This window comes from Aythya marila, assembly GCF_965140915.1.
Source record: "Aythya marila genome assembly, chromosome: 3".
Classification (NCBI taxonomy): domain Eukaryota; kingdom Metazoa; phylum Chordata; class Aves; order Anseriformes; family Anatidae; genus Aythya; species Aythya marila.
In genome coordinates this window covers 36,296,673-36,314,172 of record NC_139044.1, presented here as the reverse complement: position 1 = coordinate 36,314,172, position 17,500 = coordinate 36,296,673, and the positions used below count along the sequence as shown (strand labels likewise).

Below are 17,500 nucleotides of genomic sequence, written 5' to 3'. Positions count from 1 at the left end.
GATAAGGAAACAGAAGAACCTAGGACAATGAATGGTGACTTAGGGTCTTGAGGTTGGATGGTGAGTTCAATTTGGTGTGGACTGGGGAGGGGGAAACACCTGAAAATACATCCACAGTGTGAATGCAGAATTCAGAGAGCAAATACAGCTTTACAAATGAGTTAGTCTACTGCAGGCATCTGAGGTGGCACTGCTCAGAAAGCAGGGACGTCATTCTCTGGCTCAGACTCCGTGCCTCTTGCAGTCTTTCAAGAAGAGCATTTTGCTAACTGGAGCTGGCCCGAGTCCCTTTCCCCTAAATCGAAGATATTTTTCTCTTCTGCAGCCAGCAGTTTACAAATGCCCTTTCCTTATCTTGTTACAGGCGTGCTGGCTGAGAAGGAGCAGCCGATCTGTTCACCAGCCTGTGCTGCTCCACAGCTTGTAGGTGAGCTCTGAGCCCTCCACAAGGCTGCCGAACTTCTCCCAGGAGAAAGGCTGGGACACAAGGCTCTGCTGGCCCCAGGGGGCTGGTAGCAGGTGAAGGGAGCCTTTCACCCAGACACAGGGCATGGAGCCGGCAGTGCCTAAAAGCCCTCTGTTAGTCCTGCAAGCTCGTGCCTCCGTGAAACCTGCCGGTGGCTTTCTGTGGGGTCAGAGTGGCTGGGAGCGTATCGGGCAAGCCCCGGTAACTTTTTGCTGGCTGTTTGGCCAGGGAGGTGCTGGGGACCTGGCTGGGGACACGGAGCCCTGGAGAAGCGGCTGGTGCAGAAGAAGAGGCCGTGGTGGTGGCGGCTTCCACCTGAGCACCCAGTGCTGTGCCTCAGACCTGGGGGATCAGTGAGGTGTGCGGGACCCTCTGTGGGTCCCCCTGCTCAGGCAGGGCCACCTCCAGCAGCTCCCTTGTGGACACCCCCAGGGACGGCTCCCTCGGGGCAGCCCTTGGCAGCGCTCCCCCCCTCACAGCACCGCGGCGCTCCCCGCTGCCCGGAGGCCCCCCCCGTGGCTCCGGGCGACCCCCACGGCCTCTTAGACCCCTTCTCCATCCCCTCCTTTCCCCTCCCGGGGGGCCGGGGCTCCTTTAAGCGGAGGCCCGGCCCCGGCAGCGCCGCGGCCCGCCCCGGTCGCCCAAGGGGCGCCGCGGCCCCGCTGCGGGCAGAGCGCGGGGCGGCCGCGGCCGTGCGGGGCCGGGGGGTGCGGGCGGAGGGAGGGGGGGGGGGGCTGCCGTGAGCGGCCCCGGCGGCTCTTCAGGAGGCGTGGAGAGAAAAACCACCCCCCTTAAAAAAAAGAGGGAAGTTTGGTGTTTATTTATTATTATTATTATTATTAAGGTGTTGGGAAGGGGGGGCCTCGCCCGCGCCCCCCCCCCCACTCCCACTCCCCAACCCCCAGCCCAGCCGCTTGGTGCGTGCGTGTGCCGAAGCCCCCCCCGGCGGCTCTGTACCATGCTGAAGGTCCTCACCGAAAAGCTCAGGAGCCAGACTCTGAACGAAATCCAGCCCTTCCAGCTGAAGGTAAGCTCTCTTCTGCATCGGACAGGTCCCGGGCGCCGGGGCTGGCAGCAGCTCCCTGCCTCCTGCTGTGAAGTCCCCCCCCCCCGAGCCTGCTCCAGCAGCTGATACAGGTAGAAGGCAGGTAAAGGCAAATGCATTTGGCATTTCTCACTCTACAAGTGTTTGCTTTTAACGGGGTGAGCCTTTAGCAGCGGAGGCAACTGCGTGGCTCTCCAGGTAGTTTTTGTGTGCGTGTGGCTGTAGCTGAACCCCCCTGTGCTGGGTGCTGGGCACGCACGGTTTGCCTGCAGTGCCTTTCGGCTCAGTATTTGCATTGCTCTCCCTTCTGGTCCAGGAGGCTGCAATCTGAGCTGAAGTTTGCCGGCTGGCCCCGTGCGTTCACCCGTGGCTTTCCCAACTCTGCTTATGTCCTTGTTTAGCATTCAGACAGCAAGCTGGGATCATGGATCCGGGATAAAGAATATCTGTACCTTTCCTGCTAAATGCATGGAGGAATTTCTGAACCGTATGCGAGGGGGGCAAACATGGAGTCACAATGAGCTCTGTTACAAAAGGTTGCCAGGTTTGATTCAGCAAAAGTGCTGAGAATCGAGGGGTACCCCCTCAAATCAGCAAAGTTACTTTGGACCCGCATCAGTGCTTGCTGGAAGTGTAGTGCCTGGCCCCACATCCAAGCAGGGATGTGGGAAAAGTGGCAGCCCTCGTTGCCTGGGATGGGGGCTGGGGCTCCATATACCAGGCTGTGGTGGAGCCTTTTGTATGTGTTACACAGAGGCGGATTGCAGCGCGTCTGCACTTCTGCACGGTCGCTCTGGACAGGCTGATAGCAACTTTGTTAGGAAGGGTGCTGGTGTTGCCTCAATTTTCTGTACCCGCGTACTTCTTCCAGAAGATCCTATCCTTCCCGGGGAAGGAAGATTTGGATCTCATTGTTGGAAATAAAATAGATGTTGCTTTGTGGTGAACGGATTCAGTGCAGAACACCTCTGTGCAGAGGCAGTGGGGGATTTCTTTTGAATGCTGTGTTTCTGGGGCTTGTGGCTGGGGTCGCCACCTTTAGCTTAATTGTTTCTCTTGGCTCCACAAGTTGTGAAACCATGAGATGCTCTGGAAGGAGCTCTCAGGGACACATAGAGCCTTCAGGATGCTTGGGGGCACTCAGGGAAACCCACAGGAGTGGGTATCTGCAGCCATTTTGTTCTCATTGGTGCCAAGGTTTTGTGCTGGAAACAGGTGGTCCGCATTTTTGCAGGCTCAGCTGAGAAGACAGACCTAAGCTTGTGCTGTCACTTGCAAGCAAGCCTAATGTCTAGCCCATCAGGCTGCCCTGCAGCCTGCCGTGGGGAGTGGTACAACGACTGGTATACATGCATGCGGGCAGAAAGCCAGACTTTCAAACCCTGGGTTTATGTGTGTTTTGTAGGCCTTTGGGGACCCTGTGCAGCTGCCTGGTCTTATTTGAGCCTCGTACCAGCATACTAATCACTTAACGGAGCATGCAAAGCTCTCTCGTAGGTGTTGAGCCTGATCTCTTTGCAGGTGTGGACGTGGGAGAGGTGCCACAAGCGGTGAGCTTCCCGTGGCTGCGCCGTGCGTGGAGCCCGCAGTGAGTCGGGGTGTGCTGCACCATCTCTGCCCTGCCCTCGGATGTGTGCGGGGCTGCCAGGCGCAGGCTGGGCTCGTGTCCTCTCAACTGCCTCATCCTCAGCTGTGGCTGAGGTCTGTGCAGGTGTGTGCGTATTTTGGCATGCATGGTATGTGCCTTGTTTAAAAGGTCCCATCCTGCTGTCACTGAAACTGGGTGAAAAGTTAGGTGTGAGCGTAACATCACGTCTGCAGTAGTGTAATGGAGAATGAGCAGCTAGTTTGGGTTGGGTATGTACTGATCTCCATCTACCCCCGAAACCAAGAGCTTGCTGAGCTTTAAAAGCAGGGTGGTTAGCAGCTGTTCTCCTTCATTACCCACTTGCTTTTGCACTTTATGACCTTTGTTGGAAGTTCCCAAATTCAAGGGAAAACAAACTGCTGTTGTGTTTCAGGCTCGCAACAGCACTGCAATCAGGCAAAGTCCTGGGAGACCGTCCTTGGGTAAATTGTCAACTCATTTTTGTCAACTTGGGAGATCTGACCGGCCTTGGGTTGGCATCCAAGCTTTGGGAACCTTTTCGGGATGAAATGTCTGCCCGCTCTGAAGATCTCATTTTGGTACCGTGTTGAAATTGAACTGAATTGATCACGTGTGCCTGTGATGGGTCTTTCTAGTCTTCACCCCCTTGCAGAAGATGAGCAGTTGCCATTGCTTCAAGTAAGCGAATCCAGGATGCTTTGGAGCGATAGTAATGGACTTTCCTCCTTTTTTTTTTTTTTTCTTCTTAATTAATATCTATGTGAGTGGGAGCCTTATGTCTCAGCCTGTTGTTCTACCTCTTGCTTCCACAGTCTGGTGTTACTTGCTAGAGATTAGGCCAGATTTGGGAACCTTCAATTTCTGTCTGGCTGTTAGAAATCGAGTGCCAGCAGCAGATGTGAACGTACAGGTTAGGGGTTATCTCTGATAACAGGTGGCATCTGGATCTTCCCAGCAGGCTTTGTGGGACAGGGGAGAGGAGTGAGGAAAGGAGGCTGTGCCATACGGTAGTGACATGCTGCAAATAAGGACAGTGAGAGAGGCCTCAAGACCTGAATTTTTGGCTGGTTTGCCAGTATTAAGCCTATTATTTTTTTTTATTATTTTCTTTCATAGCTTTGGACTGGTAGCCCTTCTTGAAGTACAAGTCAAAGTGTTTGGGGTGGCTTTTAAAATGTGTGTCCTGGGGTTGCAGCTCGAGATGGAGGCCTGATACTGGGCGCTCAGAAGTGCTCTCCAGCCGACTCAGCTGTCTACAAAAAAACCACCTCGTTCATCCCCACAACCTGGGGCAGGGGGTTCTCAGACAAGTGCTTTTCTTCCAAATCCCTCCTCGACTCTTGTGTCCCCGTGCAGTTGTGTAGTGGATCAAGTGTAGGTGTCTGTTTTGTAAGCTGTGCTTGCAAGCAAGCTCCTTGGGGCAGGGAGCATCTGGTTGGAACAAGTCTGCACATTGCCAGTCAAGCTAAGCCCTTAATTAGTGGCCTTAGGTGTTATCAGAATGAAACAGTTGGATTGTGGTGTATAAAATTAACTGGCTGCAACGCGCAGCTTAAGAGAGCTCAGTGCTTTAAGGGTGGCAATTTCATTCCGGCTCCGCTGTCAACACAAACAACTTCGGAGGCGATGCGACTGGTGCTTTCATCCATTGAAGTTGCCGAATTACTTGTGCATCGGGCACACTCCTCTATGGCCGGGGTTAGAACTGCTTGGGACACGTCATTTGCTTAATGTCGATCAGCGAAATGCGGTCACGTGTGGGTCTGTCCTGGTGACAGCAGAGCGTTCTCTGCCGTGTAATTCCAGCCCTGCACTTGCTCAAAAGGGAAGTGCGAGGCACTAACAAAGGCACCGCGGCTGCTCTCCCCACGTACCCTCGGAGCCAGTAGGCAGTGATGGGGACTAGCAGTTCATGGCAGGTATTTCTGCAGGCGTCTGCATCTGGAGACAGATCTGAGACTGGCTCAGGCTGGCCAGCCCTGAGGAGCCACTGGGAATCGTCCCGATCCCATGTGAAGGGGGTTCAGTCGGCCGTGCACAGTGAGCCTCGGGCTTGCAGACAGCAGCTTGTGAGTGACTGTCCCAGCGGTAGCTGGTTCCTCTGCAGAGCAAGAGGGCTAAAAAACTTCACCTTTTCCTTCTCGGATCGAAAAGGGGCAAAGTAGCATCTTTATGTTGACGCACAGTGGGTAGACACTCAAGGATTTGTTTAAGGGCTCGGGCTTTGTATGAATGAGGGCAGATTAATTTCCTTCTTTCTTTGGGCTGGCTGCCTGTCATGTGCTCGGCCAGACACTGCTCTTCAGCCTGGCTGAAGACAGCTTGGCGCAGGGAAAACTTAGCTTCATCAGTCCCCCGTGGTGCGTGAAGCTGTTCTCCCCTTTGCGGGTTTTCAGTGCATCCCGCTGAACAGGTTCGTTGCTGTAGGACTGTTTTACACCAAAGCTTTACCATTCCTCCTACTAACACCTGGTAACAGTGATAATTCAGAACTAAAACGGTGTTAGTGAGTTAAAAATGCTAGGGTACGTACTTAGCTGTGGCAGAGTAGAGCAGCGAATCCCAGCCTCTCAGAAAGCTTAAGTTTCTGAGACCTCTGCCTGAGGCCTTGTAAAATAATAGGTCTTCAATACTTTCTACTCACTTCTGAGTTCTGAATTTTCAAGGTTTGTTGTCTTCTGTTTGTTGTCTTCTCTGTGCAGTCATCCAGCACCGATAATCTTCTGTAATGACTTAATTCCAGAGAGTGGTGCTTCAGAAAAATATTAGATCTTACAGATACAGCATAAGGGAAGCTTCTTTGGGATAGCTCAGCTGGCCTCGTTTACGACTTATTTATTTGAACCTAGCCTATAGTTTCATATACAATCCCCTCTACTGTCACAAAGAAATCTATTTTTTCCTCTTTTTCCACAATTCTTGGTTTTATTTGAATGAAAAATTCAATTCTCAAAATGTAATCCTACATGTTTAACTTTTGCTCTTCAGTGCAAACAGATTAATCCATCTTACTTTGCTGGACAGTGCCGTTCTACTTAATTTTCTGCTCTTGTGCATTGTCTCACAGCTCCTGAATTTATGTTGCACTGTTTGGGATGTTTTCTCAAGCAGAAATATGGCTTATATTTGAAGTGAAAATAGGAAGCAGACCTAGGTAATCAGTTTTCTTTTTTATGGCTTTTGCAAAGCAGTGGGTTTATGTTTTTGTTTGTTTGTTTTTTAGGTGCAAAGCTTACATCCACTTAGGACATCTCTGTGGAGTTGGCTGTAGTGTGCCAGTCTGGCCAGCTTCTCTGGCTGTTCCTGGAGCGTGTCTGGGGTCACAGAAGTGTTACCGGGCTGCCTCGGTATGGGAACCAAGGGCTGCGTTCCCTTTTCAGTGGGAAATGCGCTCCCACCCACAGCGTAGGCAGCGCCAGCCCTTTCTACCCCCAGGCATTTATCTGGAGCCCCCCGTTCCGTGGGATTGGGGTTGCTGGGTGACCCGACCCGTCCTAGCAACCAGCACCGCAGGTATGTGTGCACTGGGGGCTGGTTTCTTCCCCAGTAACTCTTGTAGGTGGCTGTGGGCAGAGCCCACTCATCCTCTCAGCCCTGTTGGGCAGTGCAGCCGGCTGCGATGGTTTCGAGTAGGCACCAGCACCACCCACAAGTGCTCAGTGTGAACACCCAGGCGAGGGTTTAGAGAGAAGCCAATTAGTTGTGACCTTTTATCTGTGCAGGAAGCATTCCCTGTGAGGTATGGGCTCTGCTGTGACACAGCCTGCCTCCCCTGTGGCCCAGGCCTGGAGGTGAAGGACGGGTGGCCGCATCTGACCTGTGTGGAGGTATTTCTGTGCCAGCCCAGGCCTGCCCGAGCTGTAGGGATGTGGCACACAGGTGAAGCACAGCTCGTGGAAGTCTGGTTTCCTCTGGATCAGCTTGGGGTGGACAGCTCAGGGTGCCTCTGGGCATTTCTCTGTCCTCTCGCTGTGTTCTTCATGCTTCCCAGACCCGTGGTGACCTCTTCCATGATTTGAGGCGGCCTGGCAGAATGGGACTGCTGCCCCACGGTCCCCTTGCCTGGTGTGGGTACGGCATGTGAGGAGCTCACATCGTAGCCTCTCCAGTCTGGCCTTGATAGCCTGATGGGGAGTGAAATACTGTGGGCACAGAGAAAGCTCCTGGTGGGCAGCCAGCCACCATCCAGGCTTGCTGTAGAAGCAGAGTCCTGCTGCAAAACCCCTTCAGTATGCCCAGGTTTGGGATGCAGTGCTGGGAACAGGGATCGACGCCTGTTCTCCGTTGGAATGCATTTTCCAAGGGGAGGTGTCCCCCAGGCTTGGTGGACTGCAGGGCTGTGGCTTGTGTTCCTCAGCAAGCTGCCTTCATATGGGACTAAGATGACTGGGGTCAGAGCTAGAAACACCTCTGAGGAAAAGAGTAACCAGTGCATGAGCCAAAGAGCTGTAAGAAGGTTTTAATTAGTAATGGCCCCCATTTTTGGCACGGATGAGGCTTGTTGCCTGGCTGCAAGGCAGATGGTCCTTATCTGAATTTAGACTTCTGAAAGGGCCTAAGATACCTGGATAAAGTACACCCAAGTACCCCAGCATTCATGCATATCCCCAGTGAGAATAGACAGGCCTTGGTTTCTGACATTTCCAGAGAACAAACTATATTGATTGGCCCTGGGTAGCTGATTAATCGGTTTGACTGGGCTACAAGCCTGGTTTTTGAGCCCCTAGTTTCAAGGAGAGCCCGGAACTCAAGTTGCTAATGGCATAAGGGCCCCTCCTCTCCTTTTGTTCAGAAATGGGTCTTACCCTACTTCTTCCTAATGGGGTCATGCTGTTTCTCTAATGCAGGTGCTTTGTATTTGTTTTAAACCAATGTGCTTACTTCTTGGAGGTTACTCTCAGAGGTTATAATCTGCCGTGTTCTGCATGGGTATGATGAGAAGAAAACTGCCTTTGATTGAAAGGGGAATTTCCTGCGTGAGGAAAGCTGACCAGTGGTCAGCTCGCTGCTCCTCTTTGCTGAGAGGGTGTCTAGATACAAGCTGGGAAAAATACAAAGTAATCTTCCCATGTCCCGTTACCCAGTTATTGTGCACAAAGCCAAATGCTTGTTCCAGACAGTTGTCTGCAGCCAGCCTGTTTGTGTACGTTTTATTTATTTATTTCATTCCAAAGAGTTGGTTCTTCAGAAGAAATGAAGAAAGTTGTGTGGCCAAAGGGTAATTAACAGGGGAGAGCAGCGGTATTTGGTGTAGAACGTATGAAGCGACATAATTTAGAGGCTTAAAAGTCAACTGCTCCTGTGTGCATGTACATATAATGTTTTTCGTAGGAACTGCTTTATTCTGGCTCTGACAGATCACAGTTCTTGGCAAACCCTTGACTGGCATTTTGCAACACTACGTGTTGCTGAAGGATAACCTGATATTTGTTTTGAAGCTGCTGCTTATTGATGCAATTTTGTACCTTCTGGCTCATACATTGGAAGAGTAAACAATAAAATCCTGTATTTGTGCCACTCATCTGTAGCCCAGCCTTCCATGTGCTGGATGAAGAGACCACCACCTTTGGCCAGATCATCCCAAGTGGGAACCACTGGGAATCCCTTCATGCCTATCGGGAACGGATCTGGTACACACAGGGAAAAATTTTGCATTGTCCTGCACCTTCCTTTAAAGACATTTGACCAGCTGGATCTTGAGGGATGGTCCTATGTTACTGGCCTGCTCTGTGGTGAAACAGAGCAAGCCTGGTGTAAATCCACGGAGATGAAACAACTTGTGTCTGTGTGCACTCAGAAGGGTTAACGTGGGATTTCTAGAGGCCGAGAAGCCTGAAACGTCTTGTGTGCTCCAAATGCATTTTCCAGCCTGACTGTAAGGCATTGTTCCTTGTGTTTGCAAATCTGGCTAACGCAGTGCTTTATGGCTGAGCAGAGGTGAATGTCAAGCGAGGTCTCCCAACACAAGCAGCCTCCCCTCAGCTAGCGAAGTATCTCATGGCAATTGCAGATGCCCTCTCTGGGTCTTGAGAGAACAGAAAAACTGTTACCAGATGTGGTGTTTGTGCCAGCTCCTGTCCTCCCCTCATGTCCCAGAGAGCTGTCAGCCCACAATACGTCGTCTTGCTGTCGGTCCATGCGTGGAGTGGAGGTCCAGCAGCAAATGGGCTGGAAATCGCGGATGGAGCTAAGTCACCCTGTGGTCCTGCAGGGTGGGGGAGGCCCCGAACCTAACGAAGGTGGAGCTGCAGTCTTTAATCCTTCAGGCTCCTCCTTGTCTTTCTGGCTGCTGTGCTCTGTGGTGTCAACACTGCTGAATTACACCGCTCCCGTGGGATGGGAGCCAGGGCAGTGCTGGGGCTCGGTGCTGGGAGCTGTCGGGAGCTGACCTTCCTGCTAGGGGGTCCCTGCAGCACGGCTGTGCTGGAGGTTGCTGCTGCTTTCTGCCACGTGCTCCTGACACTTGATTTTGGCATTGCTTGCTTTGCTAGTCCCATTCTGAACTATGCGTGTGAAATGTTGTCTCCGTGCGTGGTGTGCGAAAGGTAGCAGGTGGATCCTAGTCCTCCAGGAGAATCCTTGAAGCTTGGATATGATTTAGGAGTTCTATAAGATTTGGGGTGTTTTGGGTACTTTTTGTTTTCTGCCTAGGGGGCTTTTAAAAGTATTTTTAATTGCCAGCAATCCTTTCTGTGTCCTCTCACCACGCAGGTTCTGCTGGTGGGAGCAGCATGTGCGTATATCAGTGGTGTCTGTGGTGGTGGCCTCTGCTGGGCGGATCTGGGCTTGTTCTAGTCTCTTTGCACATACTGACTCTTGGAGGCTTATCTTGAGTGGAACTTAAAAGGGTCATCTTGGTTGTGCTGCTCTGACACTATTCAGGAAGAGCTTCTGGAAACGTCCCCGTGGTGGATGTGGAGTTGCCAAGAGCTGATGGAAAAGGCTATCGCTGCGGTTCACCTGATCCATGTGTGTAAGACCCGATCCCGATCTGTTGTGAACCAGCAGAGCCCAACTGGAGACATCGGCTGAATTCAGCTCCCTGTGACCACGGAGCATCAGACGTGTGCTGTTCCTGGTGACTTATGGAGCCCACGTCTTCACACACCGTGTGCTCTTTGGTGCTCTGTGCTCTGCTTCTCTGGGGCCATGGTGGAGCACTGGGACTTGCTGCTGTTCTGTGAAAGCCCCCGAGGTTGTTGTCTTTAGCCATCCCCTGCAAAATGACCTCAGCTTAGTGCTGGGAAGCAGAGGGGGAGGTTTCGAAGTGGATGTTTGCAGGTGGTGACAGCTGTACGAGAGCTGATGTGGGGCAGCTGAGGCAGTGCAGGGCCTGGCATGAGCTGTGTAAGCCCTGCATTTTCGTCCCTTAAAATCCAGGTAACCCCACTTCAGCCTGTTCTTCTGGAAATCAAGTTCAGTTGTTTGAGAGAACAGAAGCTCGGTTCCCATGTTCGGTGGTTAATTATTCTCCCCACTTGCATCCTGAGAGTTACCAATCGCTCTGTCCCCACACCTGCTGGTGTCCGTATAAGGTAAGCATTCAGAATAAAAACTCCTCTATTTGCAACCTGCGGTCTCTGGAGTGACTCTGCCTCCCTCCCTCACATCTGGGAAACCACTGAAGGTGAAGCAGGCTCTAGGCAGGAGGCAATATCTGACTGTGCTCGCAGCTTTCCTGCAGAAACAGGGATGGCTTTGCTGCCTTTGGTGTGGGACAGGCCTGGAAAACATGGCACTGGGGAGTGCTGTGTCCCACCAGCTGCTCTGTCAGGCAGGACGGTGCTCAAGGGTAAGGAATCCTGGGTCTGAATCCCAGCCATTTGCTAGGAAATGGCTGAAGAAGTTTGGAGGCAGAGCTATTATAGAAAAATTAAAAAGGAAAATAATAGTAATAGAAAAAAGATTGCTAGAAGGATTTTCCAAAGCCGGGCTGTTATGGTTGGAAACCCAGCTGTTGAAGGACCCCAGCTGTAAAATCCACATGCAGTTAGGGCAGTCATATTTCACTTGTGGATGTTTGAAGGCTGAGCTGTGCCTTTCCCCTAATCTCTAACTCCACTGCTTTCATTTAGGAGAGAGGAAGCATTGCAGCTTGGTTTGCTGGCATTAAGCGGTCCTTGTAATGCTGAGTATCTCAGAAATAAAAATCAAAGGAGAGCTTGGAAGATAAAGCAAGTTAGATGTTAATTTTGAAGGTCTGTTTGGCTCACTCCTTCCCTCTTCCTCGTGTTGTTCCCTGGCTTGTAACTGCCTTCCAGCATCTCCTAGTCTCGTTTTCCCACCCTCTAATTCAGAGTTTCTCCCGTGCTGTAACTGGAAGGATGGCACCTCCCTCAAATCAAGATCAGGCAGCGTCCCATGGCAACTGCTGCAATTGTTGACGTGGAAAAATAACAGCGGGGATATTTAGTAAAATGTTTTTAACTAAATTCGAGTAGGACGGCTGTGTCTGTGGCAGCTGCTCTGTAGGTAGTGTGGTGGGGAGAAGGTGAGTGAGTACTGAGTGCTGGCTTCATTTCTTCAAGCCGAAGTGTGAAGAAATGGAAACTGGTTCCCCAGAGCAGAAGTAGTCTTTGAGCTCATCATCCCTTTCTGCTGCTGTGCCAGGAGCCGGTGACTGAGACCAACTCAGCAAGGTCTCTTGGCAGGGTGCGTGGATGGGGCTTGGCTTCGCTGCAGAGCTTCCCTGGGGTGCTCCAGGGAACGAACCTGTGCAGCAAGCGGCCTCGTGTGTGGTAGCACAAGCAGCATTGGCCTCCCCCAAGGTGAACTCCCTGCCTCCTCCCAGGGAGGGATTGGGAAGGATGCCCTCCGGCCTGCATGCCTCTGTGATTCATGCTGCAAGGAGGGGAACCCAGCTGCTGCTTTGGCTGGTGGAGGGAAAGCCTTTGGTCATGGAAGAGCAGGATTTTTGTGTCAGAACAGACTGCAGGGAAGAGCTTCTCCATCCTCCCCAGAAGCGAGAAAACATCCTTGCCCTAATATTATCCCATCCGGACCCTTGCTCATGGAAATGTCTGGGCAAACCCTTCTGCACTCACTCCGTGTGCCCCGAGGTGTGCTGCCCTGCTCATGGATGCTCGTCTGCAGGCTTCCAGCCCTTCAGGTTGCGAGCAGCGAGCTGTGTGTTTGTCTTGCCTGCTCTTTGTGCTGCAGCCTCCGCTGTGCCAAGCTGCCCCGCTGGTGTGGTTTGGGATGGTGCAGCCCGTCCTGGTGGGAAAGGTTGGTTCTACCTTGGAAGTGAGAGTGCCTTTCCTTTTGGGAGCTCCTAGATTATCCTCATGGAATTACGTCTGATCGTGTGACAGCGAGTTAATTCCTCTTCCTTAAGCAAAGCCCAGGAGGAACTGCAGTTTAACAGGATGTTTTCTTTACTGTACAAATACAACAGGATTTCAGCCCTAAGGCTGACCGGGCCTTTTAGGGCCGGGGCGATTCTGGCTGCAGCTAGTTACCATTACTCATCTGACAAGCAGTAATGTGGAGGAGACAAAGATTTTTCTGTCTCTAGCTGCTCCTTACGCCTGCTTGTTTGTCTTTTATGTTAAATCTCCCTCTAAATTACAAGCTTTACGCTTGTTTCTCCTTAAATACCGTCTGGCTATGCCACATGAGCCCATCTCTGCACACTGGGGGTTGGTGTGATACCAAGTGCACGGGGCAGTAACCTCAGTGAAGGACCCGGCTGTAAGGCTGAGATCCTCGTTGGCAGGAGGCTGAACTTCAGATTCGACACGTTTCCAGAAGGAAGACTGGAGGGTGGATGGGCACCCACGCTTGTTTCTTGGCTCATTTTGTGCCGTGGCTTGTAAATACTCAGATGTCCATGTGAATTGGCGATTTTCTGCTCTTCAATTGTGCGCGTTGAAGTACAGAGCGTGCTGGGTACGGTCGTGGGCAGCCTGCTCTTGCTGATCCAGCGTGATCGGGGCTGAATTAGAGGATTTCAAGAGGTCCCTTCCAATCTAAACAGTGCTGCAAACAAATTGTGATCTAGTGGGATCTCTGATGTGAAGATCAAGTTCTTTTATCCCAGCGTTCTGAGTCGGTGCGGCAAACAAGGCTGTGCTGTCCAGGACAGAAGTACAGCTGTGGCTAACCCAGGATGGAGAGCTTTCCAGGCAAGCTGGAGGCCATAACACAGCACCCCTGTGTTTACTGGAATACTTTTGAAGAGACAAAAGTTTTGCTGTCAAAACCTAGGAAGAATAACAGAGAGACCATTTATCTCCAACTTGCCAGAGCATCGGTCTTTGGCTCTCTGTACCTTTTATAGTTCCTGCATTTTTTTGCTATCTGTACAAATGTCCAGTCTTTTCTTGCTCTTCCTTTAATCTTTGCCTGCGTGGCATGTGATGGCAAAGAGTTTTGTGTGTCCAATTTGAACTTGGTGAGATTCGTGTTTGTCTGCTACGAACAGAGGGGTTCCCTGTTAGGCTTGGAACGTGGGAGCTCGGATCTCATACGTGGGAGCTTGTGGAGGCTGGAAGACTTCGTTTCCCAAAGCCAGGATGTAACTTGTGGAAAGATTTTCTAATGAAAGGATAACTTAACAATGCTAAAATAGGAAGCCTTGCTAAAAGACTTATGGGGAGGATGGTATTTCTGGTTGGAGGATGCGAGGACGAAGCAGGAGGGTATTTACATGTATGTAACCCACACAAAATCCGAAGTGAGAGGACTTTGGAAAGGCAGCGCAGGTCATGGGACATCAGAGGCAACGTGACTGCTGAGTCTTGTCATCTTTTTACTTCATTCATGCATAAGCTCCACAGCTGCTGGATTTTAGGGCTCTTTTGCAGTTACCTGTGATGTGTATAATGAAAACCAATGGGTATTCCAGCACAAGGGTATAATAAACCAGTAGGAATAAGGAAAGAAGTCTGAGTGTCATGAGAAATGTGCTATAGGTGTGATGTTCTTCTGCGAGAAAAGATGGGTGCCAGGAGGAGTGGCTGAATAGATGCCTCTAATTGCATTGCTTCTGAGAAGCACTTGATATGTTGCTCATAAGCACCCACTCTGGTAACCAACTGCGGCTTGCTTTTTTCCATGGCTACCCTCAAGAGGTTGATTAGCAAGCTTGTGGGAGCCCCCTTTTTCCGTGCAGCCTTTTGTATTGTCCTACCACCTTAATTTCTTCGCTATATATGGTGAGACCAAATCCACAGACTTGATTTCTTCTTGTTTGTAAGAGGGTTTCTCTTCCCAAGGCAATTCAGAGGGATTTAGTTTTGGGCTGCCTGTGTGACTGGGGAGGACTTGGCGAAGACTAATTATCCATGATGAGATCGGGGCCAGCTAAATTGCACTTGTATGGGAAGGGGCCAGCTGCATTGCACTTGTACGGGAAAGATTGGGTGTTTTGGAAGCCCAGGACCGGCAGACACGCAGACCTTCAAAACATCAATCGTTGACTTAAATCCAGCTCCTATTTTAATCCTTTCAAGCCAGCGACGCTGTGCAGTAGCTCTCTGACCTGCACGTGCTAGGTGTCACTGCCTCTTTCTGGGGAGCAATGCCACGCCGTGTGTCGACATTTACACAGTGCAAAACCCAGAGCTGGGAGGTTTCCCATGTAGAGACCTTAAACCTGCCTGAAAATCCTGCGGTGTCCAAATGCTGCTCTTGTTTTGTTTTCACGTGGAAGCAAGCCACAAACTGAGGTCAGTACCTTTCAAGCTAGAGTCGGAGCCCGAGCTTTTGCACTGAAGATGAGGCCACTGTCCAGTAGCCAGCACTGTGGCACCTCAGTGTCAGCTGCCCCGTGAGCTACCACGGCACAGACAGGGTATTATACCTGTTCTGGGGACAGCTACAGGTCTGTTAGTTTGGCAGTGCTCCTCAGCACCAGCTGCATTTGTTAAACAACACGTGTGTGAGTACAGACAAGAAAATTGTAGTTGCAGAAGAAAAACCGCCCGTGTTGACTTCAAGAATAATAGAAATGGGGGTAATTCATAAATCACCCATTTGTGATTTGACAACTTGAAAAGTCACTTAAAGACCAGCAAGGTGGGAAAATATTTTCTGGCTTCTTAAAGGGCAATGTAAATGTGGAAGGGTGTAAGGTAGCTCTTAAAAAAACAAAAGTGGCAACAGACTTCTTCAGGGGTTTAACAAAAAACAACCCTGGAGGATGGTGACAAAGTAGGTGGGTTGACTTCATGGTGCCCAATTTAGTGTCAGTCAGTGTTCTTCTGCTGTTCCTGCTATTTCTCTGCATCAGCTGTACATCAGTCACAGGCACCCAGGTAAGCATAGCTGCTCTTTTGGGTGTCTGGGAGGTGAAGCACTCCAAGGATGTTTCCCTAGGAACAGTGGGTGGAGAGGAAATGGGTCCCTATCAGTGTGATGGTTGCTTGCTGCCTCACCTTCTATAAAAGTCAAGTACAGCACATCAAACACATTTAAAATGGAAGCACAGTGTGTACTCTTTTGAAACCTATTGCTACTGGATACTGTTGTGGGCAAATAGCTTTGTCCGAGTCTTGCAAGTTAAGAATAATGGGGATGTTTGTTGTTTTTCTGGATAAAAAGGCGTAGGGGATAATAAAGCTCATCTTGCAGTGATCATGTTATTCCAGAACTGTCTCTTGTAAATGCTTCTTCTGAAGTATTGCATTTTCCTTCAACTCACTTGGTTTTGGCACTGCCAGAGCCACACAGTGAGCTGCGTAGCTCAGAGGTTGGGTCTGGTGTAATAACTTCCAGGTATGCTGCATGCAGCAGAACAAAAGTCACTTTAGGAACAAGGTAGGTAGGGTTTCCTCTATGTAGAGCCGTATCCTGCTGAGTTTCTGATCCAATCTGCAAAAACTTACATTCAGGTCTCTCAGCCCTTCTCAAGAGGTAGCTACTGAGTTGAGTTACTGGTAGGAAGTGTTTAGAGTAAGCGGTATTTGGGTATGCAGTAAGTGGCGTGCTCGTGGCCATTGGCTGACCCAACGCAAATGTTTCTGAAAATCCCTGACAGACAACATCCACGAGGTGCCATTTCTCTTGGAGCAAATATTGAAGGGTGTTCATTGGGACTGTAAGAACTGATGGTGGCAGGGAGAGCATGATGTTGGTCACACACTTTTATTTCTATGACATCCTTCAGTCATGCTGTAGGAAAGCAAGATGTCTGTTCTTTGGTGGGTTACGTGTGCGTCTTCAAGGGGGAAATGTGGGTGCGTAGATGAGATGGCAAGAGTTAACATGCCGCATCCATATGGGTGCCTTGCACGATGATAGTGCTGGTGACAGGATGTCTTTTTATTTTCTTCCGAGGGGGGTTTGGAGATTCGGTTGCCCACGTGATGTGGATGTGGTAGGCCATGGTGGTTATGAGCTGGGTATCTGGGGAGCCGGGAGCAGGGCGCGTTCGTTGTGCTTGGGAAAGAGTTGGTGGTGCGGCGAGGTGGAAACAGCGGTAGGCTGCGTGTTTGGTGTTGCTGCCAGTAAGAGGATGTGATGGGAGCTTGAGGTTGGGAGATGAGGATGTGCACGCAGGGAGGTGCTGTGGCTGGGTGCGTGCGGTTAGGTGGGGGGACGCCTGCAGGATACGAGAGGGGCAGGAGGGGGAAGTGGATCGGGCAGCAGCAGGGCGATGCTGAGTGTTCACAATGAAGCCTTTTCTTTCTCCTTGCCCCCTAGATCTCCTACCCCCCAAGTGATGAGGACAGCGACGACTCTGAGGGAGAGAACCAGGAACTTGTTCAGATCGACAGAGGTAAAGGGACAAGATAGGAGGGTCCTGGGATGCTACAGCTGAAGTGCATTTTGCTTTTTGCTTGGGTTCTTGCAAGTACCTCCTTCACAGTCCCCACTGTACCCCAGCCAGATACATTAAGTCAGGCACCTTGAAGGCTTTGGGACCTCTCAGGGAGAAGCTGATGGAATCAGATGCTGCAGTCACACTTTTCTTACCAGAGAGAGAGATCATAAACCACATGTTAAGCCACCAGTACTGCAGATACGGGGCAGTCAAGCTCTCCAGTCAGGTCACCAGCAGAGCTGGGAGTACAAATGTATTTTCTGTTGCATGCTTGTGTATCTGCATCATCTTCATTCAAAGCTTCATCTTCCTTGTCAGTTCTGGTCTTGACCTTTTCCCCATTCCCCTGGACTCGCTTGTCTAATTAGCGCCCTTCCTCCCTCCTGTACCACGGGTATTGGGTAGCTCTGTTGTTGAATCTAGCTGGGGATCTTTGACAGAAGGGAGGTTTCAGACATGGTATGAAGCAGATTAGAGCTGCGGATGAAATCTGTAGTAAACGTACCTGCTGAGTTATGCTACGTTTTTGCTGCTTGTACATGCTGTGAGTTTTATCACAGTTTATCACAAGTTCAGGTGGGTCTTATGCAAGGGCAGGAGAAGTCAGATTCCTGA

General features: G+C 50.8%; 1 protein-coding gene across 2 annotated transcripts in view; it reads left to right on the top strand.

The window, feature by feature from the left end:
• The first annotated feature begins 1,109 nt into the window (after nt 1-1,109).
• LOC309876733 (uncharacterized protein) overlaps nt 1,110-17,500 on the top strand; it is a 50,850-nt gene continuing 34,459 nt past the window's right edge. Inside the window, exons 1-2 of one of the 2 annotated variants that reach the window (XM_082757383.1) lie at nt 1,110-1,493; nt 16,765-16,840. In XM_082757383.1, the coding sequence (XP_082613509.1) occupies nt 1,425-1,493; nt 16,765-16,840 (145 nt within the window). In that variant the 5' untranslated portion in view covers nt 1,110-1,424. The remainder of the gene's footprint in view (nt 1,494-16,764; nt 16,841-17,500) is intronic. The other variant, XM_082757384.1, reaches the window with a different exon arrangement.